The sequence below is a fragment of the Delphinapterus leucas genome, chromosome 2 (genome assembly GCF_059928025.1).
Source record: "Delphinapterus leucas isolate spDelLeu-1000000601 "Yukka" chromosome 2, BTC_Dleu_Yukka2, whole genome shotgun sequence".
NCBI classification, from domain to species: Eukaryota; Metazoa; Chordata; class Mammalia; order Artiodactyla; family Monodontidae; genus Delphinapterus; species Delphinapterus leucas.
Window position 1 is genome coordinate 40282008 of NC_143130.1, and position 25542 is coordinate 40307549.

The 25542-nt window shown below is 38.1% G+C and overlaps 1 protein-coding gene across 12 annotated transcripts in view; it reads left to right on the top strand.

The window, feature by feature from the left end:
- BLM (BLM RecQ like helicase) overlaps positions 1-25542 on the top strand; it is a 112352-nt gene that overhangs the window by 17319 nt on the left and 69491 nt on the right. For 11 of the 12 annotated variants that reach the window (XM_089906768.1, XM_089906770.1, XM_022564004.3 and 8 more), the window contains exons 2-11: positions 6365-6466; positions 7415-8115; positions 9990-10149; positions 13174-13295; positions 16661-16793; positions 17437-18140; positions 19916-20107; positions 21518-21636; positions 22589-22702; positions 25324-25422. In XM_089906768.1, the coding sequence (XP_089762894.1) occupies positions 6369-6466; positions 7415-8115; positions 9990-10149; positions 13174-13295; positions 16661-16793; positions 17437-18140; positions 19916-20107; positions 21518-21636; positions 22589-22702; positions 25324-25422 (2442 nt within the window). In that variant the 5' untranslated portion in view covers positions 6365-6368. Of the gene's footprint in view, positions 1-6364; positions 6467-7414; positions 8116-9989; positions 10150-13173; positions 16794-17436; positions 18141-19915; positions 20108-21517; positions 21637-22588; positions 22703-25323; positions 25423-25542 lie in introns of those variants that run through there. The other variant, XM_089906769.1, reaches the window with a different exon arrangement.

Sequence of the window (25542 nt, forward strand, 5' to 3'; positions counted from 1 at the left end):
GGGTTCAGAAGATTCTCAGGTTTGTGGTTTCAGAGTCTCTCCCACTCAGTCCCTCAGCAATTGATAACTTTACTTATAGATACCTGGGGATAGAAGTGAGGTTTAATTTTGGTTTACCTTTGCCCAGATGGTATAGCCCTTTGGGGTGCTGGTTTTATAGGGGAACATTTCCCACCATGGTTGTTCCCTAACTTTGATTCTGTCCATCTTTTTCCTCCAAGGCTAGCAAAACTGATGTTCAGATTCTCAGGATTAGACAGGACGAAAACAACTGTCAATGCTCTCCTTACCTCTCTGGGTTCCCATTTTTGGCCTGATCATTTTAACTTCTTGTCAGAGATTTACTGTATTTAATAATTTCTTTTTTTTTTTTTGCTTTCTATTTTTAATTCTTATTTTATTTGTTTGTTTGTTTTGCGGTACGCGGGCCTCTCACTGTTGTGGCCTCTCCCGTTGCGGAGCACAGGCTCCGGACGCACAGGCTCAGCGGCCATGGCTCACGGGCCTAGCGGCTCTGCGGCATGTGGGATCTTCCCGGACCAGGGCACAAACCCGTGTCCCCTGCATCGACAGGTGGACTGTCAACCACTGCGCCTCCAGGGAAGCCCTAATTCTTATTTTGTATTGGAGTATAGTAGATTAACGATGTTGTGTTAGTTTCAGGTGTACAGCAAAGTGATTCAGTTCTATATAAACATGTATCTATTCTTTTTCAACTTCTTTTCCCATTTAGGTTATTACAGAGTATTGAGCAGAGTTCCCTGTGCTGTAGTGTAGGCCCTTGTTGGTTATCTATCTATTTATTTATGACTGCATTGGATCTTCGTTGCTGCACGTGGGCTTTCTCTGGTTGTGGTGAGTGGGGGCTACTCTTTGTTGCGGTGCATGGGCTTCTCATTGTGGTGGCTTCGCTTGTTGTGGAGCACAGGCTCTAGGCGCGTGGGCTTCAGTAGTTGTGGCTCGTGGGCTCTAGAGCGCAGGCTCAGTAGTTGTGGCACACGGGCTTAGTTGCTCCGTGGCATGTGGGATCTTCCCAGACCAGGGATCAAACCCATGTCACCTGCATTGGCAGGCGGATTCTTAACCACTGTACCACCAGGGAAGTCCCTGGTTATCTATTTTAAATATAGCTGTGTGTACACAGCTCAAACTCCCAATCTATCCCTCACCCTCACCCTGTATTTAATAATTTCTTATTTTATCCAGCAATAATCTAGAATAATTGTCAATAAGCCTTTTCAGTAAAGGACCAGATAGTAAATATTTTAGGCTTTGTAGACCATTCTCTGTCGTAACTTCCCAACTACGGTGCTAAAGTAGCCTTAGGCAGTATGTGAACAAACAGGCCTGTGAATCATAGTTTTGCCAACTCCTGATGTAGAATATATTGCATACTGATTATGCCAATAACATTTGTTAAATATTGATTACCCTATTTTGTTATGTTTCTCTCATTAAACATTAAACACTGTATTTTGGAGACTAGGATTTTCTCTGTCTCTCTCTCACTCTCTCTCTTTCTACGTTGGGTCTTCGTTGCTGAGCACGGGCTTTCTCTGGTTGCGGCGAGCGGGTGCTACTCTTCATTGCGGTGTGCAGGCTTTTCATTGCAGTGGCTTCTCTTGTTGTGGAGCACGGGCTCTAGTTGCACGGGCTTCAGTAGTTGTGGCACGTGGGCTCAGTAGTTGTGGCTCGCAGGCTTTAGAGCACAGTCTCAGTAGTTGTGGCGCACGGGCTTAGTTGCTCCGCGGCATGTGGGATCTTCCTGGACCAGGGGTCGAACCCGTGTCCCCTGCATTGACAGGCGGATTTCTAACCACTGTGCCACCAGGGAAGCCCTAGGATTTTCTTTTTCAAAGATGAGTACCATGCCATTTGGGGACTTCCCTGGTGGCGCAGCAGTTAAGACTCCATGCTCCCAATGCAGGGGGCTGGGTTTGATCCCTGGTCCAGAAACTAGATCCCACATGCATGCTGCAACTAAGAGTTTGCATGCCACAACTAAGGAACCTGCATGCCGCAACTAAGGAGCCCGTGAGCCACAACTAAGGAGCCTGCCTGCTGCAACTGAGACCCAGTGCAACCAAATAAATAAATAAATGTTTAAAAAAAAATAGCTGAGTACCATGCCATTTAAATTAGTTACATTTAATATGATTATAATATTTCTAATGCTAGTTCCCACCCATTGTTATTTAGTATTCTTGTTTCATGCTTTTGTCAAATGAATTTTAGAAGTGTTTTTCTTGAGTTTTGTGAAATATTCTTGTGGTGTTTTAATTGGAATTTTGTTGAACTCACAAATTAATTTATGAAAAACTGTTACCTTTGTGATATTTAAACCTTTCATTTAAGAACATGAAATATTTCTCTATCCAAATCTTTATTTATCCTAGTAATATTTGGTCATTTTCTTTATATCATGAAGATGTATGTCTTTTGTTAGGTTAATTGGTAGTTTAATGTTTTTCGTTGCTATTGTTAATTGAATGCTTTTTAAAAATTATATTTTCTAGCTCGTTATTACTACTACATGAGAATGCATTTGACTTTTGTGGGTTTATATTTACCTTTTATTTACCCACTTTACTGAAGTTTTAATTATCTATTGTTACGACTGATTTTCTTTGAATTGTGTTGGTATATAATCGAATTGTCTACATGTATGATATCCTCATCTCTTCTTTTCTAGTAGTTCCCTTTTTGAATATCTTTGCCTTGGTAAGAATGTCTAACATGAGAGTGAAAATAAGAGAACAGTCTCATTTTAGCCCCTATTTTTAATGGATTCATCCCTGTTGTAAAATATAAGATATTGTATTGGGTCTTGATTTTAAGTACTTCTAATTTTATGTTTTAATATATCTGTTAGAAATGTTTTGAGTTTAACAGATGCCATTTCAAATATGCATTGATAATACATACTGTGTGATTCCATATATCCATATAAGTTCAGGAATAGGCAAAACTAACCTATGGTGAATAAGTCAGTTAATGGTTATATCTGGGGTGTATTAACTGGGAAAAGGCACAAGAAAGCATACTGATATGCTAAAAATGTTCTGTATCTCTATTTGAATGTTGTTCATGCAGTTATATACATAAGTAAAACTATATTGAGACATACACTTAAGATCAGAGAAGTAGTTAGAAGTAATTCTGTTTGTTACTGTAAATGTGATGTTTCTTGCTTAGCCACTTGTAGGGTTTTAAAAGAATGTTGCCCTTTAGTTTAATTTCAGGAGACTATGTCTTAGTCTTATCTAGTTCAATAAAGGTCCTCTCAATTTCTGGCCTGAATTATTTTTATTTGTTCAAGATACTGTTGAGATAGGACTCCTTTAATCATTTATTATTTGTGAGTGGTTTCTTTTACTACTTCAAGAAGTCTCATTCGCTGGATATATTTTTTATATTCCAGCCCTGGTTTGTTGTCATTCTCTCATACCTTTTTTTTCATTGATTTATTTATTCTTTCTATGTATGGATATGGTTTTCTAGTTTACTTGTTTCATTCAATAATTTTTTTTGCACTGTTCAGTCAGCTTTTTACTTATTTATATTGTTTTACAATGCCATGATAACTTCCTTCATGTACATGAGAGAAATTTTTAATCATTTTCCAAATTATACTTGTGACTTTTGTGGTGAGTCTAATTCAGAAGCCTTATCCGTTTCTGGGCTCTCATTGTTCATCCCCTTTAGTATTGTGAAACTTTGCACTAGTCTCTATTTATTTTCCATTTATTTTCTTCTTTTAATCTTGTATCACTGATCTTTGCTGTTGATGAACAATTTTTTTGCGTGTCAAACAATTTTATTGATATTTTTTGCTTCTCAGTACTCACTAACTCCTTAAAAGCATTACTGCTGAAGGCTGTTGACAAGGAAAATTGTGTACTTGCTACCATGCTTCAGAATATGACTGACTAGAGGATGCTACCCTGTGGGAATAACCAAAGAGCAGTGTAGCTTGAAAATAGGGAAGGGTGCCCCAGGGTTAAGGTTGACTACATGCCAGCTATGAATCCATAATATGTCACTACAGTTACGAATCAAACACATGTACTATTGAGATGACTAAATATGCATATCAAGTCGTACTGTGGAATAATATTGGAAAACTCTATTAGAATACCATGGCTAGGGGAATCCCCTGGTGGTCCAGTGGTTAGCACGCAGTGCTTTCACTTCAGGGGGGCACGGGTTCAATCCCTGGTCAGGGAACCAAGATCCTGCATGCCACATGGCACAGCCAATAAATAAATAAACCCTCTTTCTAAAAAAAAAAAAAGAATACCATGGCCAGTTTTGATATAAAAATAAATAAGGTATGAAAAATTGTAGAAAGTTGAGACAGGAACAATACAAACTTAGAAGGAATGTGGGGAAAGGTTAAGTAATGATGCCATGGACCATTTTGTCCTGCTTTGTCTTAAGCCTGAAGGACTGTGTGCCTCTGCCTCCGTGTCAGCCATCTAATCGTTTGAGGTTGAAATTTTGAGAGGGCAGTAGTGTGACTTCACTCTTTATCATTTATTCTGTGAAAAACTTCCATATTGGACAGGACCTTGGAGAGAGCATACTTCAGTGAAAGGCCAGTGCTTTTAAACTGGATGTAAAATGGAGAGGTGCCTTTGGATGTGCAGGGACTGTGGTCTTAAAATATTCACCACTAAAAATAAAAATCAGAGCTCCTTGGGGAAATGGCTGATTCTAAGTCTGGGGCAAAAAAATGCACAAGATAAATCTGGGGTGTCTTTTCATTCCAGTTAGTAAGGAAGCTCTCAAAACCTACTAAGTTTATGTCAAAAGTACTGAAGAGTCAACCTGGAAAGGCTCCCACTGGGCAAACGTGAAACAGTTTCAGAATCGATAAGGATGATAATTATATTGGATTAAAACATACCTAATGGTTAATTCATGAGTTTATAATGATGCTGAGAAAAAGATTCACAACCATTAGAGGCTGCTAGAGAATTAACTCATTATTTTGAAAACTAATAAATAAAGGAAAAGAATCCAACATTTATCCTGTCTTTTCTATGTCAGCTGTACCACTGGGTAACAAAATAATAGATCAGAGAACATTTCTCTTGATAGAACTATTCCAGCTAATGAATGAAGAAGGAATGACAGAATTAAAATATCACTATTTTGGGAGGTTGACTTCCAGAATGGTGAAGTGAGGACCTTAGGATGTGTGTACAGATGAAACAGTATTGGATGAGCTGATAATAGTTGATGAGTTGATAAACGTTGAAAGTGGGTGGTGGGTTGGTAACAACTTTATTAAGATATAATTCACATATCAGTGTGAACTATTCAGTGTTTATTAATTAGCTGTTTCACCTAAAGCATTTTAAAGAGGAAGAAGAGGCAGAAATCATTCCTTCTTCTGGAGAAGGTGGAACAAAATCTATATCATAATCATCTTCATGAAGCTCAACACATGGAGATTTCCCAGTTGAACTTTCTACCAAGTTTTTCTTTTTTCACTGTTATCCAAAGTAAAGCAGTTGTTAAACATAGATTATTTTAATTATTAGCTAGTGGAGTATGATATATGTAAAACTTCATATTTCCATGAATATCATTTAGTATTGTTAATCCTTCCTTCTAAGATATATGGCGTAAAATAAAAGGAGATCTCTGGTAAACATAGAATGGGAAAGAGGGTTATAACTCTCAGCTCAAATGAATGAGCATTGTTTACTAGCCGTATATTCTGCTATCCCATCTTCCTTTGGCCCCAGTAATTTTAAGGTGGCTTAAGCTACACATTATCCCAGGCAGTAGCTCAGCAGTGTCACAATTTGTTACACAAGAGGTGTAAATATGCTTGGTAAAAGTGTTCTTTCAGGTTGAAACTAGGTAATTATGAAGCACAGTATCTTGCTGGTAAACCATGGCTGTCATTGGTGGTGCTCTTCCTTCTTTTCCCGATTTTCCCCTTAGGCAGAGAATTCAGTTATTCCTTTGTTCTTTGGGTTTTCAGTGTGCTTTGATCATTTTCTCCCACCTCACTCCCCATTTGGCTTCTGTTTATGCTTCAAGCCTAGGCCAGGTCCCATTTTTCTGCAAGCCTTTTCCTAATAAGCCCTTCCCTAATGTCTTTTGTGCTTATTTTAGCATTGGGGGAAAACCAGGTCATTTGCTATTTAAGTGAGACTTCAGTTAGTTAAAGATTATATATTTCAAATGTTACCGGTTGTAAATGTCAAAACAGTTTTTTGACCAAAAAAACCCAAAAAAAACCGTCATTACTCTGGACACAGTTGGAACAGTGCTCTACCCCCCAATAAATAGTGTGATTAATGCAAAGTACGTAACTCCACTGATATTTTTTTCCCTCACTTTTTAGGATCATGGCTGCTGTTCCTCAAAATAATCTACAGGAGCAACTGGAACGTCATTCAGCCAGAAAACTTAATAATAAATTAAGTCCTTCAAAACCAAAATCTTCGTAAGTATTTTGGTTGGTTTGCTTCCATCCAGGCACTAACACACAAGTGAAATACCATCTCTTTCAACTCTTTCATTGTAGAGATGATGAAATGAAGCTGAGAGGGTCAGTGATTTTCCTACTTTGCAAATTAATGGTAGAGCATGTTTTAGCAACGCTAGGTAATGTATTGTTCAGCACCTTTGCATGGTTTCTAGCACATGGTTTTTGTTCAGTAAATATTCATTGAATGAATGAATACAAATCTTGTAAATTTGGGCAGATCGGTGTTTTTAATATTTTAATATAATTTTATATTCTTTTCAAAAACCGTTTCTAAGGAAACTATAGCTCTCCAGTTCTGTTCTTTCCTCCAAGCTATATTCCAAACTCCTTCTAACAGTACCTAACATTTTATAATCTTTATTGTGCCCTTACCAGATTATAGACACCATTCTGTGTGCTTGACTTCAAAGTCACCATTGACCTTCATGTCACTAAATCCATCCGATGTCCGGGACTCTTGCCTCTTTCACTTGTCTTTCAGATTTCAGCATAGCTGGCAGTTTTTGACTCTTCCCCATAAAACTTTTATCAGAGTAGAGACAAGTAGCCACGTTTTTTCGCTTACTCCGTCCCCTCCCTCTGGAGAGGCTATTAATTAAGAACTATGAGCCTGAGAAACAAAGTAGTAGGAATGGTCCAGATACTCTCAAAGCTGAATAATTAGCTTCTGAATAGGAAGAATCAGAGCATACAAAGCATAATTTAAGTTACCTTACACATTTTAAAATCAGAGAGGGAGATAGATTCTTCGCTCGCTCATTTGTGATACAAGGAAGTAAGTTGTTATATAAATTAGGGTTTTGTTATGTATACTTGCTGGGTTTGTATACTTGCTGGGTTTTGTGTACTTGCTGGGTTTGTTGAAATTAATCCATCTAATTCAGTTTTTCGATTATTTTTCAGAGGTTTCACTTTTAAAAAGAAAGTATCTTCAGCCAACGATGTGTCTGTAACTAGTGTGTCAGTAGCAAAAGCTCCTGTGTTGAATGATAAAGATGTTAATATTACTGGAGCCTTTTCCTTCAGTGAACCTTTTCCCCACACCACAAATCAGCAGACAAAGATCAATGACTTTAAAAATACTCCAGCTGGACAGCAAACTAAGAGAGTTGGTTCAAAACCATTATTGCCAAATTTGTCACAGGTTCCTCAGGAAGTTTTATGCACTACCCAGAACACACTGCTTGTAAAGGAATCCCGCGATGCTACTTTCAAGAAATTAGAATTTAGTTCTTCATCAGATTCTCTTATTACCTTCAATGATTGGGATGATATGGATGACTTTGATACTTCTGGAGATTCAAAAGCATTTGTGACACCACGCCAAAACCACTTCATAAGAGTAAGCACTGCTCAGAAATCAAAAAAGTGTAAGAGGAACTTTCTAAAAGCACACCTTGATAAAACAAATACAGTAAAGACTAATTTGACTCCTTCCTCCTCTGAGAGCAAGCAGGCATTTTTGACTAAGAAACAGAAGGATGACTCAGAATGGTTAAATAGTGATGTGATTTGCATTGATGATGACCCCAATTCCGAAGAGCTTATAAATGAAGATACTCAGGAAAATCATCCTTTAAAAACTCATTTGGGAGAGGAAAGAGGTAAAAATTATTGTTTTATTTCATTTCAAAAGGTTGTATTAGTTTATTCAAAGCTAGGCATTGGTAACAGCAGCAAATATGATTTAGCTTTTGTCCTTAGGATGTACAGAGGTGCTTATACATCCTAAGCACCATCTGTTGGCCACGTTCTTGAGGCAGGGCATACTAAGGAAATGAAAGATTTTATTCTGCTATTTATATAAACAACAAGGATAGCTCCGTGATTTTATATATGAAGAAGTATGTAGAGGGACTTCTCTGGTGGTGCAGTGTTTAAGAATCTGCCTGCCAGTGCAGGGGACACAGGTTCGAGCCCTCGTCCAGGAAGATCTCACATGCCACGGAGCAACTAAGCCCATGAGCCCCAATTACTGAGCCGGCACTGTAGAGCCCATGAGCCACAACTACTGAAGCCTGCGCACCTAGAGCCCATGCTCCGTAACAAGAGAAGCCACCACAGTGAGAAGCCCGCGCACTGCAATGAAGAGTAGCCCCCTCTCGCCACAACTAGAGAAAGCCCGTGTGCAACAACAAAGACCCAATGCAGCCAAATAAATAAATTTAATTAATTAATAATTTTTTAAAAAAGAAATATGTAGAGAATATAACGCTTAGTGAAATAAGTCAAAGAAAGAAAACTACTATATGATATCACATGGTGGAATCTAAAAAATAATAAAAATGAATCTATATACAAAACAGAAACAGACTTGCAGACATAGAAAACAAACTTATGGTTACCAAAGGGGAGAGGGAAGGGGGAGGGACAAATTAGGAATATGGGATTAACAGATACAAACTACTGTATGTAAAATAGATAAGCAACAAGGATTTATTGTATAGCACAGGGAATTATACCCAATATCTAGTAATATCCTATAATGGAATATAATCTGCAAAAAAAACTGAATCACTTTGCTGTATACCTGAAACTAACACAATATTGTAAATCAACTATACTTCAATAAAAAGAAAAGAAAAGAAGGTCCATAGAAGTTAAAATGGCTTCTTAATGGTCTACTGGCTGGTTGGTAGTAGAAATGGGATGTGAAACTAAGCCTTTGTGTTATAATTCTTTTATGGTTTGTACCACCTAATATTGATGTATGATATGATCTAATCATGCTATTAAAGTATTTTAAATTACATGCAAATTGTTTTCTGTTTAGGTCTCATAGTTATTAGATGTCTAGAACTTAATAGCTGACATTAGCCATATGTGGAGGTACCCACGTTATGAAACAGTTGTAAATATGAGACTAATATTTTTAAACACCTGAATCCCATCAAGGTTACTATAGGGTGAGAGAGGACTGAAAAGTGATTGATAATAAGCAAAACTATAGTCTAATCAAACATGTTGCTCTTTATGAAGAGAAAATTTGGTAAAAGGTTAGAGAGCAACAGTTTGGCAGTGTTTTCCCACATAGTCAAGAGAGAGACACTCTGGGAGACTTAAATAACTAAGACACCTTTGTGGTAAAGTAGAGATTGTTTATCTGTATAAACAAGTGTTTGTACAATTGTCAGGCTTACTTGTACTTCACTCTTATTTAAGTGTGAATGAAAAATAGAGAAACGAAAGTACTGATAATAAGGATGGTTTCATAATTTAACCGGAGACAGTCATGAAAATCCTTAAGCAAATCGTCAGCCTCAATCCAGCGCTCATTGGACTTAATCCAGTTGACTCAATCATCGTTTATGAAAAAACAAGGCAACACTAACGTGTGAGAGGAGAGAACTCATATCGCACAGAGTGGTGTTAGCGCTTATGACTTGCTCAGAGCACTCACAAGTGCTCACACCCTGTTCTTTCTGTCTCATTAATATTAAAATAACCTATGTTTATCAGCTGTTTTTTTGTACTTTAGATAATTGTGAAAAGAAGAAAAACTTGGAAGTGGAATTACATTCAATTGAGAAATCTTCATGTGTTGAGCTTGATGAAGATGATTATGACATAGATTTTGTTCCACCTTCTCCAGAAGAAGGAATGACTTCAACCTCTTCATCCTCTTTAAAATGCTCTAGGTAAAATAGTTTATTAATTAATAAACATTGATTCTTGGGTAGCTGAAATAATTTTAGTTATGTAGTATCATCTCAAAATTGATTAATTTCATGCTTCTGCACAATTTATTTTGTATCCAAATGAAAGCATCAAAAAGTCCCTATTTATTTACATTTTATTTAATTGTTGGTATTCTAAAGCTGTAAAGTTCCATTATGATTCATTACATGGGACCTCTAAACAGTTTTATGTAATTGATCTTGGCATGTGGAATATAGTCCTAAAGATACTGTATTTCCAATCTCATGTACCTGAAATGACCCAAAACTAACACCTTATTTGTGAAGTGACTTAGTATGTAATGTGTTCTTCTTCGTCTTTTTTTTTTTTAAAATCCAAATAGAATTGACCATTGTATTTGTCATTCACTGAATTTTGGTAAACTAGTGACATGATTGTGGTTAAGTGGTAGTATTATGGGAAAAATAGAGTCCACATAATTCATTATAGTTCATTAATAGCTGAAAATACTAATAGTCTTTGTTACCTCCATCCTCACCCCAGTCTAAATCACAGTTCAGTTGAGTGGTCTGGTATATACTCTGCTGTTAACCATATTTTGATGAGAAACAAATCCCTCTAGTATATCACCTGAAGGCAGGAAGGAGGTGTTTGCCTGCATAACCTAGTTTTCTCTAGGTTTTTGTTTTAACAGGTGGGTTGAGAAGTTAAAGGAGGTGGGAAAGGTTGAAGCATGATTGCTGTTAGACAACAAAACAGAAAAACTGTAAGAGCTCCCCTCTTTCATCTCCCAGTAGAAATTGAGACAGAATTGTAGGAAAAAAACTGAGCAAGAGTTCATATAGCATTCATCAGCATTCTCTTTTAACAGGAGCAGCAGTTGAGGCCTAAGGAGGAGCAGGGGATTGTCTGGGGTGATAATTAACGGCAAATGGACTAAGATCCAGTGTAGGGTTATTTCGTGGGCCATACCATTCCCTGTTGACTGCCTGGCTTTTTTCTTTGTTTATTAAAAAAGTGTGTATTGCACAGATAACATTGTAACCACATTAACAGGATACTTACTGGTAGTCTTACAGTCCAACAAACCGAACATTTTCTGTATCCACATTAAGTTTTTTAATTTTTTTTTAATTGAAGTATAGTTGATTTACAATATTGTTAGTTTCAGGTATACAGCATAGTGATTCAGTTTTGTTTTGTTTTCAATTATATTCCATTATAGGTTGTTACAAGACATTGAGTATAATGCTCTGTGCTATACAGTAAATCCTTATTCCTTATCTATTTTGTGTCTGTACTCCTAATTTGTTCCTCCCCCATTCCCTAGCCACATTGTTTTGTTTCTTCTCTACATGTGTATATGATTTTTACATTGCCATAATCAACATGTAGCTATAATTTTTCAGTCTGCTTTTCTTTTAACATTATTTTTAAAACATTTTACATATTGCTACATAGTCATTATTTTTAGTCCTTTTAATGGCTACATAATTTAATGAATTTTCATACCATAATTTATTTTACCTAGATCTTCAGCAGTTGGAAAATGGTTGTTTCCAAGGTAAATTCTCTCTATATTTTTCCATTGCAACCTAGTATACATATTTGTATACATTATAAAACTAAAATAGAATTTTCACAAATGATACTGTATGTGCAGTGCACACAAATTTTCTGTTATATTTTATTTCATTTTAAAGTGCTGGTTGTGACTTCTGAATTAATTTCAGAGGTGTAATGGTCAGGTAATATATGACAGAAAAGAGAACATGTTTTTGTAACTCCTGTATTCCTAAACCTCTTTAGCTGGGCCTCAAAATCCTTCATCTTCAGACCCCAAATTACCTTTACAGCTTTATCTCCAGTTATGCTCTTACAGTAACCCAAGCTTAATAGCCTAATGAGACTTATAACATAGTTATTCATCATTCTTTGATTTAGTTAGAAGATTGCATTCCAAAATCCTGCTTTAGAAAAGTACAGTTGATTCCTGAATATCGAGTAAATAGAATTGTCTTTCTTATCTCTCCTTCGTAAGCTGTCACTTTTCCATACCCATCATTCAAGGTTTCCTCAAATCCTACCTTCTTGGCAAAGTCTTGTCAAGTTCCAGAAAGTGTTATCTTTCTTTGGATTGCCATAGTACCCTCTCTTTAATACTCCTTTAGTACTAATTTATTTTGTTACTTTTTTAAAGTATTTTTTATATCCAATCAGACTGACCATGTTTATATGTGTTAATATTGGGGCCAGGGTCTTCCCTGGTGGCACAGTGGTTAAGAATCTACCTCCCAAGGGCTTTCCTGGTGGCGCAGTGGTTGAGAGTCCGCCTGCCGATGCAGGGGACACAGGTTCGTACCCCGGTCCGGGAGGATCCCACATGCCACGGAGCGGCTGGGCCCGTGAGCCATGGCCGCTGAGCCTGCGCGTCTGGTGCCTGTGCTTCGCAACGGGAGAGGCCACAACAGTGAGAGGCCCACGTACCGCAAAAAAAAGAAAAAAAAAAAGAATCTACCTGCCAATGCAGGGCACACGGGTTTAATCCCTGGTCCGGGAAGATCCCACCTGCCACGGAGCAACTGAGCCTGTGCACCACAACTACTGAGCCTGTGCTCTAGAGCCCGTGAGCGACAGTTATTGAGTCCACGTACCACAACTACTGAAACCCGCGCGCCTAGAGCCTGTGCTCTGCAACAAAAGAAGCCACCACAATGAGAAGCCCGTGCACCGCAACAAAGAGCAGCCCCCGCTAGCCACAACTAGAGAGGGCCCGCACACAGCAATGAAGACCCAATGCAGCCAGAAATAAATTATTAATTAATTAATTAATTAAAAATAATATTGGGGCCAAAAGATGGAAGACTTTGAGGGCCAGCTAAAGAGGTTTTAGAATAGAGGAGACAGACATGTTCCTCTTTTCTGTCACGTAGCATCTGACCAGTTGTGGAAAATATTAGAGGAAAAAGTATGCATTTGGTCTAGTCTATACTGTGATCGGTTTAATATTTTTTATTTTGTAGTGTGTTGAAGGACCTTGACACCTCTGACAGCAAGGATGGTCTTAGCACATCAGAAGACTTGTCAAAATCTGAGAAAATGACTACGAAGCAGCCTAATCAAGAAACCAGCACAAGCTATGATGGTACAGAAGTGTTTGGGACATAACATGTATTGTAACTGCTTACTTATGAAAACAAAGTAAGATTGTATTCTTAACCTGTGACGGTATAGTACATGATGGTGAGCTCATAGTTCCTTTTCCTGTAACAGTGAATCATCCATAATAACCAACCACCATGGGTTAACCATTGTTGCTCAAACAGCTCAGAAACCGAGAAACTTGTTTTCTCACAAGGTGACTTTCTAACAAGTAACGTTTTCAAAATAGACAATGAATTATTTCTCCTACTGAACCAAAATTTTGCCTTCCTGTAACTTTAATCTTTGTGAGATAAGTCTGAAGCGCCTAGCGCTAAATAATGTTAGATCTTTTACCTCTTCTTTATAGGTACTGGTTTCTAGACCTTTCATCCTCCTCGTTCTCTGGGTTTGATTCTTGGTGTCCGCTTGAAGTTTAATACTTTTTGTTTGTTTGATTTGTCTCTAATTCATTTTTAACTTTTCTATTAAATATCTAGTATAAATAATCCAGTAGCACTACAAGGCTTTGAAAAACAGCTGTCTCCTTTCCCACTCCTGATTCCTACTTCCCAGAGGCTTTTTTAGGCTAGAGATTTGTGTCCTTCTATTCTGAAATTTTTTCTGGTATCATTCCTTTTTATTTTCTCTTTTGTTTTTTCTTTTCTCTTTTACTCTTCTTGGAACTTTAATTATTGGGCTATTAGACGTCCATTAATTAACTTTTCTATTTTTCATCTCTTGCCTTTTTGCTTTCTGGGAGATTTCCTCCATTTTTAAATTAACTCTTTGATGGAATTTTTCATTTTCATCAAATTAATTTCCAAGAGCTGTGTTGTATTCTCTGAGTATTTCTGTAACGTTTTCTATCCTTGTTTGATGGGTGCTGTACTTATGGTGTGTGTGTGTGTGTGTGTGTGTGTGCAGGCACACGCACATGTGTAGTGATCTCTGTGTGTTGTTCCTGTTTCCTCTGAATTTCTTTTTGTTTATTTTGGTCTCTGAGTTTATTGTTAGAGATGTTTCTGAAAAACCTGATGTTGTAGGCACTCTTCTAAGTGCCTTAATATTAACTAATTTAATCCTCACAGTGATCCTTTAAGGTGGTTTCTGTTATCCTGTTTTACAAATAAGGAAACCCAGGTACAGGAGAGTTAAATAATTACTCATGGTCATAGAGTTAGACAGCAGCAGAGCTAGGATTTGAACCCAGCAGTCTTAAGGCTCTTGAGTTTACATTGATAGCCACTGCAGTATACTGTTTCTGCCTCATTAAGTTTCACTGGTAAAATGGTTAGTGAGGACGAGAGCAAGGACAGAGTCCCACAGAATGTCATTAGCGGCCTCTCTCTCAGCTGACATCAGTCCCTTCATCACCACTTCTTGTTCATCTTGTTACACATCTGCCTTCAGACTGTTTCTCTCCCTTGTCCACGGGGATGCAAAAGACTCAGTCATATGACTTTAGAAGTTCAAGGTCTGAGGCAGCAAGAGGGAACAGGTGGGATATTGGCTCTAGAGTGATGCAGACCTAGTATACAAGCCTGCCTCTTCCCACTCCTGGCTGGGTGACTATGCCTAATTAATTAACCTTCTTTGGACCTCAGTTTCTTCTTCTGTTAAATGAGGAAAATAGTGCCTGCCTTGCCCAGTAGTTGTCAGGATTCAAGGTAAAGTGCCCAGCACACTCTAGGCCTTCAATAAATGGTAGCTGTCATTATCTGCTAGTCTAGTAATCCTTTCAAAGAAGGAAATACATTGAGATGGCTGGTTTATTTTTATGAACTCTTGCTAACTCTATAATTGTTTCCTCTTTTCCTTAGAGCTCACAAAGCAGCCACTTGATAACATGTTCTGGAATTTTGCCTTGAATTAACTTTAAGATCACCAGCCTGAAGCTTTTGGCATCCCTTTAGAATTTTTTTGAAAATTAAAACAATATTTGCCTGTCTTCACTCTTCCATCACCTCTCCTATTCACTAGATGCCGCATGCATCAGTGACATTTTCTTTGCAGGTTTCCTTTGTACTTGAGGTGTAATCTGTCTAGACGAAGGCTTGAGCTCCTTTCCAATAGCTGTATCTCTCTGAGCCTGTCTTGGTTTTCATTTCCTTTGGACTGTTGTTTATGCTCCTCTCTCCAATCCAATGCCCATTCTCCTTGCAGAGAAAACAGATGTGAAACAGGAACCCAGCAAGTCCACTTTTACCATTTCATACTTCATGACCCTATTTACATCAGCCAAAACTAGTAAAAGTCCACACCCCCAGGTCATTTTCACACAGACGCATGCGTCCCATCGTCTGTGTTATGTCCCCACCACCACGCCTGTCTGTCCTCTCTTCCTCTCCTTCCAGCCCCTTAGACCCTTCAACCAGCTGCCCTCGGTCAACAATTTCCCAGTAGCGTCATTCTCTTCTCTGATTGTCTTCTGAGAATACTGTTGCCTCTGCAGCCCACCTAAACTGTTTATTTCTCCTGCATACCTTAGGCCCCAGAGGTAGGTAGGCATCTTCCTTGCTTCCCATTGCTACCCTAACCCATTTTTTTTTTCTTTCCGTCATATAAAGCCACCCCTCCTTTGACATTATTTCTTAGTTACATAGCTGAAATTTAAAAGTGTGAAGTGGGCTGACCAGATTCAGATGTCCAGACATTGTTATCAGGAATTTCTCTCTTTCACACCTGCCTCCTCTCTCTTCTCTTTCATCCCATCTCTCCATCTCAATCTCCCATTTCCTTCCATCTCTGTTTTCTGCTTTTCCTTGTGTTGGTCTTATTTTCAAGCTTGTGTTTTTCTCCGTGGTGGCAGAGATGGCCACCAGCAGCCTGTCCAGCTTGTTAAAGAGAGAGGTCCTCTTTTCCAGTCAGTCGAAAAACTCTTAGATCTCATTCTCATTGAGCTGCCTTACATCAGATGCCCACTGAGGACGTGGGAGTGGGGATGGGAGTAGTCTCCAAAAAGAAAGTCGAAGTGCTGTACAGTTAGGAAACACTGGTTGGCAGGCAAACCAGAGCAACAGGTGAGGTTCTTACCTGTCCATACTTTATGATGTACTTTGTATGGGCATGGTGAGATTTACACCTGAAGTTAGTAAAAAGTCATAAACTTTTGTGTCTTACAACTTTGGTTACCCTAAGAGAAATAATAAGAATTAACATGAAATGAAAGGATAACATAATTATGAGCTCTTATGACCTAGAATAGAGACAGTATGACTTCACATTATTTCATAGGCAGATAATGGGAGAATATATGGTTGTTTCTAATCTCGTTTGTAAACTACTTCAAGTTTTACATGCATGGCTTTCAAACTGTTGTCTTTTTTGTTGTTGACAAAAAATATTAACAACATAAATACTTTATAGCTAGACAGATAAGTTTACAGCAGCAACTTATTCGTGTGATGGACCATATCTGTGAATTAGTTGACACTATTCCTGATGACAAGCTGAAAACTTTGGATTGTGGGAACAAACTGCTCCAGCAGCGGGACATAAGGTATCAATTTTTCTCCTTCTGGAATATATCTGATTGCCTTTCCAACACCACTGTAAGTCACAAATGTATGGGGCAAGATTTCCAGGCATTCTGGCCAAGAAATTGAATAAGATAATGATCACATTGTCTTTTTTTTTTTTTTAATTGGAATGTAGTTGATTTACAATGTTGTGTTAGTTTCAGGTATACAAAAAAAGTGATTCAGCTATACATGTACATATATCTATTCTTTTTCAGATTCTTTTCCCATCTTGGTTATTACAGAGTATTGAGTAAAGTTTCCTGTGCTATACACTGTGTCTTAAATTTATTACTTTTTCAAATGAGGGCTGCCTGCACCAGGGTGGCTATCGCCAGCAGCAGTCTCAGATGGCCTACTGATTGCTTGACTTCAGTCCCCAGTGCCCTAAACCATTCAACATTTAGGTCCAGCCACACCCCAGTCATTAAAAGTCTCTTTAGAGTTGCTGCAAACAACAACAGCAACAACAACTGTTCCTTTAGCATTTGTATTCAAATTTTTAAGGTTGGAAAAAAGAGGATATATTTTGCCACAATCTGGCATGAAAACTAAAGATAAACTTGTGTGCCTACCATAGCTGACTACTTGTAATTAATTTGATGTTCTGTGCTCTCTCTTCAGAAGGAAACTCCTAGCTGAAGCAGATTTTAATACGAGTGATGCCAGTGTTCTTGGCTCATTGTGGAGATGCAGGCCTGATTCACTTGGTAGCTCTGTGAAGGATATGCCATCTGTTTTCCCACCTTGTGCATTTCCAAAGGGTGATTCCTGTCCTACAGGGAATTCTGTTAAGGAGTTCACTTTTCCAAACCTTCCCTCAAATTCCATTTCTACTGGGGAGTGTTTACTGACTCCTACCCCAGGAAAGACAGGATTCTCAGCCACCACCAAGAATCTCTTTGAAAGAGCGTTATTCAATTCCCATTTACAGGAGTCCTTTGTAAGTAGCAACTGGGCTGAAACACCAAGGGTAGAAAAAAGAAATGAAAGCTCTTATTTCCCAGGAAATGTTCTCACAAGCACTGCTTTGAAAGATCAGAATAAACACACTGCCTCTATGAATGACTTGGAAAGAGAAATCCAGGCTTCCTATGATATTGACAGTTTTGACATAGATGACTTTGGTGATGATGATGATGACTGGGAAAATGTGATGCATAATTTAGCAGCCAGCAAGTCTTCCACAGCTGCCTATCAACCTATTAAGGAAGGTCGGCCCGTTAAATCAGTATCAGAAAGAATTTCTTCTTCAGCCAAGACAGACTGTCTTCTGGCATCTACTGCTCAGAATAAAAACTTCTCAGAGTCAATTCAGAATTACACTGGTAAGTTTAAAATAAATTGAATGCTTATATTTTATATGAAAACAAAACTGTCCAAAATAGGAATCGTATAAGAAAAACCATAGCAAATCATCATGGCCTGAAAACAACATTGTTTCTATGCAAATTTCTGCTGATAATATGAATTACAAATCACAATTTCAAAAGCAAGTTGCTCTTTTGTCTCTGTAGCAGCTGTAGTTTTATAAAATGTGTAATTATAACCTATTGTAGTAAAACTCTAAAGTCATTACAAATGTGCTTTGCCTTTAAATTAACATTTTTCAGTCCCTAAAACAATAAAGCGCATGAGGGCCAAGTTTTTAATGACTATGGGGGATGGATAAAAAGCAAAGCTGAATTTATGTTAAAATTGTAATTGTGTGTATTTTTAGAATTCTGGGTTGATGAGAACTGATCAGTTTATAAAGTAGAAACATGTTTTATGTCTTCAAATATTAAAATTTAGGGCAGCCTAAGAAAGATAAGAAGTCAGAAATTTCTTAAATCAGTCAAGTTATTTCTTTTGGTCTAGAATCATTTTAATTCATTGAGCAAATATTTATGGAGTGCCCACTGTGTGCCATGTTCTGTGCACAGGTCCTGGTAATAGATGAGTAATGAAGAGTTCCTGCCCTCTTGGAGCTCACAGTTTACTGAGAGAAGTTTTTAGAAGAGTGAAATTAGCCGTTGTAAAGTCTGCAGAGAAAACCCAAAATTAATTTTAAAACCTTACATCGACCTTATAAAGTTATCAAAAAGTGGGTTTTTTAAACTGAAACTAGTTTATACGTGTAAGCTTTTGTAAAGTACAGTCCTCCCTGTTTTTGCCATTGATGACTTAATGCCACGGAGGTTGTTCTTACAGTTCCTCTGTTGACCTTTAAAATAACCATTAATGGATTTATTTTTGTGTCATGTTTGGGCATGTCATACTTGGTGTTCGCAGTTATCTTTGCGGTGGTTGAGTGCCGGGGTTGATGTAACCGCCAGCGCTGGTGTGAGCACCTCTTGTTCTCTGTGCGGAGCCAGAGTTGCAACAGCGAGGAGGCAGCATGGGACAGGTGCGAGAGATGCCATGGAAGAAGAACCAGAGGAAGTTGGGGTGATTCTGCGGTTTCAGACCCAGTGACTGGGAAAACCGTGACACTGTTAGCAGAAACAGGGAAGTCAGGAGGCAGGCAGATTTGGAGCAAAGCTGAGGAGGGCTGTTTTAAGGCTTGTTGAGCATGAAGTGTTGGGAAGTCATTCAGGTAGAAATGTCTGGCAGACAGTTCGAGGTGCGTGCAGGACTGGAACTTAGGAGGGCATCCGTCAAGTCTTAAGAAAGAGATCTAGGCGTTGTGTGCACATCAGTGACGTTTAAGGTCATAGGACTAGGAAAATTCCAAAAAAAAAAAAACCAGTCTAAAAAGCCCAGTCCCAAGTGTCCGAAAGATTCCCAAATTTAAGGGGCAAGTGGAGGAAATGGAGCCAGGAAAGGGAATTTAAAGCGAGTAGAAAACCCATGATTATCTTGAAGGTCAAGAGAGAAGAAGGAGAGAATAAATAGTAGTGGTAGATGCTACAGAAAAGTCAAGGAAAGACTTGAATTTGGCCCTTAGGAAGTCTCTGGTGGCTTTGACACTGGACAGCGAGGAAACCCTGATAAACAGGTAAAGAAGGATGTGCTGCAGGGAAATGTACACCAATGATTATGCAGGGCAAAGGGTTAAAATGCTAAAACTGATTTGTTGCAGTAATGCCCTGATTTCTCTTAACATTGATTATTTTCTTAGACAAGTCGGAGCAAAGTTTAGCATCCAGAGATCTGAAACACGAGCGTTTCCAAAGTCTCAATTTTCCTCATACAAAAGAAATGATGAAGATTTTTCATAAAAAATTTGGCCTGCATAATTTTAGAACTAATCAGCTAGAGGCGATCAATGCTGCACTCCTTGGTGAAGACTGTTTTATCTTAATGCCCACTGGTATGTATTTTTAGATATGAATTGGCAGGAGTCCATTGGCAGATGTTAAATGAAAGCCCTTTAATAAAAATAAAAAGAACCTACACAGTATTTCTATCATTTAGGGACCTCTAAACCTCCCATGCCATAGTTAGGAAAGTGTATCACCTCAATCCTCTATTCTAGTTGTTGATATGATAGCATTTATTGCCCTTTAAGATTTTCAACTCAAAGCTCATTGTGTTGAATTGATCTAGGATTTTCCTTTGGGAATTTTTCTTTTTTCTAGTCGAAATTAGCCTGGAACATGAGCCAAAAAATTACTGTCAGAGACCACGACCATTTCTGGCAGTTTATTTGGTACAACCTAGTGTTGTATGGTGGTTAAAAATCATCAGCTTTGGAGTGATGCCCTAGGCTTAAAGCACAGCTCTGCCACTTATTAACAGTGTGGACTTGAGCAAGGCACTTCACTCCCTGAACCCCAGTCTCCTCGTGTGTGCAGTGGGGATAATACCAACGTGCCCACTTCACAGAATGTCTTGAGGATTAAGTGAAAAGCATTGAGTGTAGTTCTTTCTTGTCCTCAGTTTTGAAGAGATCCAGGACTTTTCATCATGCTATTAAAGTTTATAACAGCTGTTCAATGATTTATCGTCATCCAAATAAGAATATTAAATAAGCCATTAGGATAAGAGGCATGGGGACACAGTAAATCAACTATACTTCAATTAAAAAAAAAAAAGCAGCAGCAGCATAGGGAGTTTGGAGTTTCATTATTCACATGTCTTCCCTCTGCCTTTTACTCACCTTTGTTGTGACCTCCAATCAGTTGTTGCCGTCGTCATTAAATAATGTTGCCTGGGTATCCGAATTTTTTCAAGCTGATTTTAAATTTTAGACAGTGTTGGTTTGTTTAATCAGCAGCATTTCATACTTCATTAACTTGTTCAGTCTGTGTCTTCTGATTTGACTCCAATTTGGTACTCCAAAACTAAAGCTGGAGAGGACCCTGGCATTGATCTCGTCCAGACGTTTGAGCCGTTGGTTCAATGGTAGAATTCTCGCCTCCCTCGTCCAGTGGTTTTCATGGCTTTCCATTATCCTCTAGGGTTTCAAGGGGGCATTTTTCAGGGTCTTTCTCAAGTAGACTTTTAAAGTAATTCTGTTGCATTTAAGCTTCCTGCCCTGATTCTTTCTTTTGCTATGATATGCACATACATAAGATATCCCAAGAGATCATTTTTACACATTTAAATTGACCAAGTATTTTGGCTCATTCAAATATGGCATATTTTGGCACCTTGGAGAATATCGCTTGGTGTCCTATTAATTACTTTAAATATTATATGTAATTTGTATTGTAACTTTTGCCTTCATACTCTCAAAATAGAATCTGACAGATTTTTTTGTTGTTGTGATTTCTTTTAGGAGGTGGTAAAAGCTTGTGTTACCAGCTGCCTGCCTGTGTTTCTCCCGGGGTCACTATTGTCATTTCTCCCTTGAGATCACTTATAATAGATCAAGTCCAAAAGCTGACTTCCTTTGATGTAAGTTAAAACACTACCAATTATAATAAAAATGCTAATAAAAACATAATTTAAAAACAATTATATTTCAGTACTCTGGGTAACCTTTTTCATTAAATAGTTCATGGATTATAAGAATAAAGCACGGCAGTTATATTAAGTTGTACATTTAAGAACAAGTCTTTGAGAATTCTGGTACAGGCAACATTCTGGAGTTCAGTCTGATTTTACTCTAGAAGAATGTATTTTGGTAAGAATTTTTAACCTGTATTTTACTGATGTAAAATTTTTTTTCTAATATGGAAGGATTTCTTTTTTTACTCCTGTCAGATCAGCTTAGTTCTCTCTCACTCCCTTAATATGTTAAAATGCATACACATGTGCATGCCCACACACATATGTCCTTTTTCCCCCTGGCTGAGGTTAAGAAAGTATATGAATACAGTCTATTAAATCCTACATACTGTGATCAAACAGAACTGTGTTCAGCTTTATGAACCACCACCCCTCAACAAGACCACTGGTTTGATTTTTCTTCCCAAGCATGTTTTAGTACAGTGATGGTAGCCATTGTTCAGCCATTCATGATGTTATGGTCCTTTCAGTGTTGTTATGCATTAAAACCCAAAAGATGCATTTACCTTAAAAAAAAAAATGTGGTCATACATTAGGACTGAAACCTTCTGGATGCTGAATTCATATTTATCTTACTTACAGATATGAAAAGCTAAGGAAGTAAAGAAATGGGAAAAAAGAAAAGAAAAGGAAGTAAACAATGGGAAGAATATTTGACTTATGGTTAACAAGGGTTTTTAAAAAATATGTACTGATTACTTTTTATTATGTTGAGATTCTCTTTCCTTTGACAGGTGTGATATGTGACTTGTAAAATATTTATGAAACCTATGGATAAATGTAATCTTGAGTCAGATTAATGGGTAAAATTTAAATTGTTTACTACTTTTATGCTTAGATTCCGGCTACATATCTGACAGGTGATAAGACTGACTCAGAAGCTACAAATATTTACCTCCAGTTATCAAAAAAAGACCCGATTATAAAACTTCTTTATGTTACTCCAGAGAAGGTTTGTATTTATATCATTATTTTAAAATACTATATTAAAGCTCTTTTAGAAAAACAACCCATTTCTCCCTACTGAGTAAGGAAAAACCCAATCTTTCCCTTCTGTGTTTCTCTCCTTTACTACTCACATAGAATATTTCACTTCTAGTCACCAAATGTATGGAGGTTTTTCCTTATATCAAGTGGTTCTCTGTCAACTATCCAGAGATAGTGTCAGGTCCCACAGGTTAAGGACTCAGTCCCACAAGATTCTTACCACTCTGCTTCAGGGGCCAATCCACAGGGTATCGCAACTTCTGTCTGACTTGGCTACAAATCAGAGGTTCCCGTGACCTCCTCCTGCTTGAATTCAGTGACTTGCAAGAGCAGCTCACAGAACTCAGGGAGACACTTACTTACATTTACCAGTTTATTAAAGGCTATGGTAAGGGACACAGATAAACAGTCAGATGAAAAGATACACAGGGCAAGGTCTGGGAAGGTCCTGAGCACAGGAGCTTCTGTCCCTGTGGAGTTGGGGTGCATCAGCCTCCAGTACGTGGATGTGTTTGCTAACCTAGAACCTCTCTGAACCCCATACTCTTGGGATTTAATGGAGGCTTCCTCACGTAGGCATGAACAATTATTGACTCCCTTCTCTGGTGGATGGAGGTAGGGCCGAAAATTCCAAGTTTCTAATCATGGCTTGGTCTTTCTGGTGACCATCCCCCACCCAGGAGCCCACCCACAGTTGCCTCAAGAGAACAAAAGATGCTCCTAGTGCTCTTTTTTTTTTTTTCCGCTGCGTTGGGTCTTTGTTGTTGCGCGTGGGGTTTCTCTAGTTGCGGCGAGTGGGGGCTACTCTTTGTTGCCGTGCACTGGCCTCTCTTGTTACAGAGCATGGGCTCTAGAGCGCAGGCTCAGTAGTTGTGGCTCACGGGCTCAGTTGCTCCGTGGCACGTGGGATCTTCCCAGACCAGGGCTCGAACCCGTGTCCCCTGCATTGGCAGGCGGATTCTTAACCACTGCGCCACCGGGGGAGTCCCGCTTGTACTGCTTTATCACTTAAGAATTTACAAGAGTTCCAGGAACCCTGTGCCCAGGAACTGGGAGCAGAGACCAGTGTATCTTTTCTATTATCTCATAAAAGCCCATTAGAATACGTATATTTTAAATTTTTTGACATAATTTCTGATGTACAGTTTAGTGCAAGAATTCCTATATAACTTTCACAGGAAACCCCAAATGGTAGCATTTTACTGTAATTGCTCTATCATTCTTTCTCTCTTTTTCCCTCAAACATTTGAGAGTAAGTTGCAGACATATCCTTTTAACCCTAAATACTTCACTGTACGTCTCCTAAAAACAAGGAATTCTCTTGCATAACCTCAGTACAGTTATCAAAATTAGAAAATATTCATTGATGCAGTACTATTACTTTATCTGTAAACCTTATTCCAGTTTCACTAGTTGTCCCAATAATATCCTTTCTAGCAAAAGAAAATCCTAGATTATGCATTGCATTCTGTCTTTCATGATTTTGACAGTTTTGAAGAGTGAAGGCCAGTTGTTTTGAGGACTGTCTCTCAGTTTATGTTTCCTCCTGATTGGATTTGTATTCGTCATTTTTGAGGGGAATATCACAGAAGTGGTGATATGTTCTCAGTGTATCCTATCAGGAGGCATTTGGTGTTGATTCATTCTATAATATTACTGGTGATGTTAGTTAACTTTGATCATTTGGTTAAGGTGTTGTTGTCTGCCAGACTTCCACTGAAAAATTACTCTTTTTTTGTGATTATTAATCACAAAAATAAATGTAATTTTTTTGTAATTGTAGGTATCCTGTTGTGGAATACTCTTGAGACTATGTAAATATCCTATTACTCATCAGACTTTGACCCAAGAGTTTCGTCATCCATTGATGATTCCCCGTCAGTTATTATTGTAGTGAGTGCCAAATGATGATTTTTTTCCAATTTAGTTGGCATTCTGCTGTAAGGACAGGCTTTTCCCTTTACCCACATATTTATTTGTATCAATATGAAGTCATGGATTCTTAATTTATTCAGTAGGTTATAATCATTTACTATTATGTATTTTGATGTTCTAATTGTCCTAGGTTTGGCCAGTGGGAAAGCTCCATCAGACTGGCTTCCGTGACCTTTTGACATGTCTATCAAGACGTGGGTGCCAGAGATGGTCATTGCTACTGGCATGTCATTGCTTCCAGGCCCAGTTATGGACAGAGCTACAAAATATAAATATATGTACATATATATATGTATATATGTACATATATATGTATATATTTCCCCCAGACAACACACACACGTAACACACGTCTGTAACCCTGCTACCAGTGTAAACATGTGGTGGCTCCCAAATACACTGAGGAAGAAAAATTCTTTTAGAACCACTGACCTAACACAAAACTGTTTGCTAAATGTGGGTAAACATTCTAAAATGTCTCATTTGCTATTTCCTATTACTTCTAATTCTATTTGTAGATCGAAATCAGAACCAATTTTTTGTGGAGGTTTTAATACAACTTAAGTCATAGTGGAACTTAAAGACAACCAAATCCTTAAGGTGATATGTTTAAATGTTTTTAAATGTCTGATTAATGCATTTCTGGTCTAGGTCTGTGCAAGTAACAGACTGATTTCTACTCTGGAGAATCTGTATGAGAGGAAGCTCTTGGCGCGTTTTGTTATTGATGAAGCACATTGTGTCAGTCAGGTAAATACTGTTCTCTATGTCTTGAGATAGCAATAGATTGTACTACCAACAGTATATATATTTTCAGAGCCAAGAGAAAAAGTATTGAGTGAATTATTCTGCTATTTCACTGAAGAATAA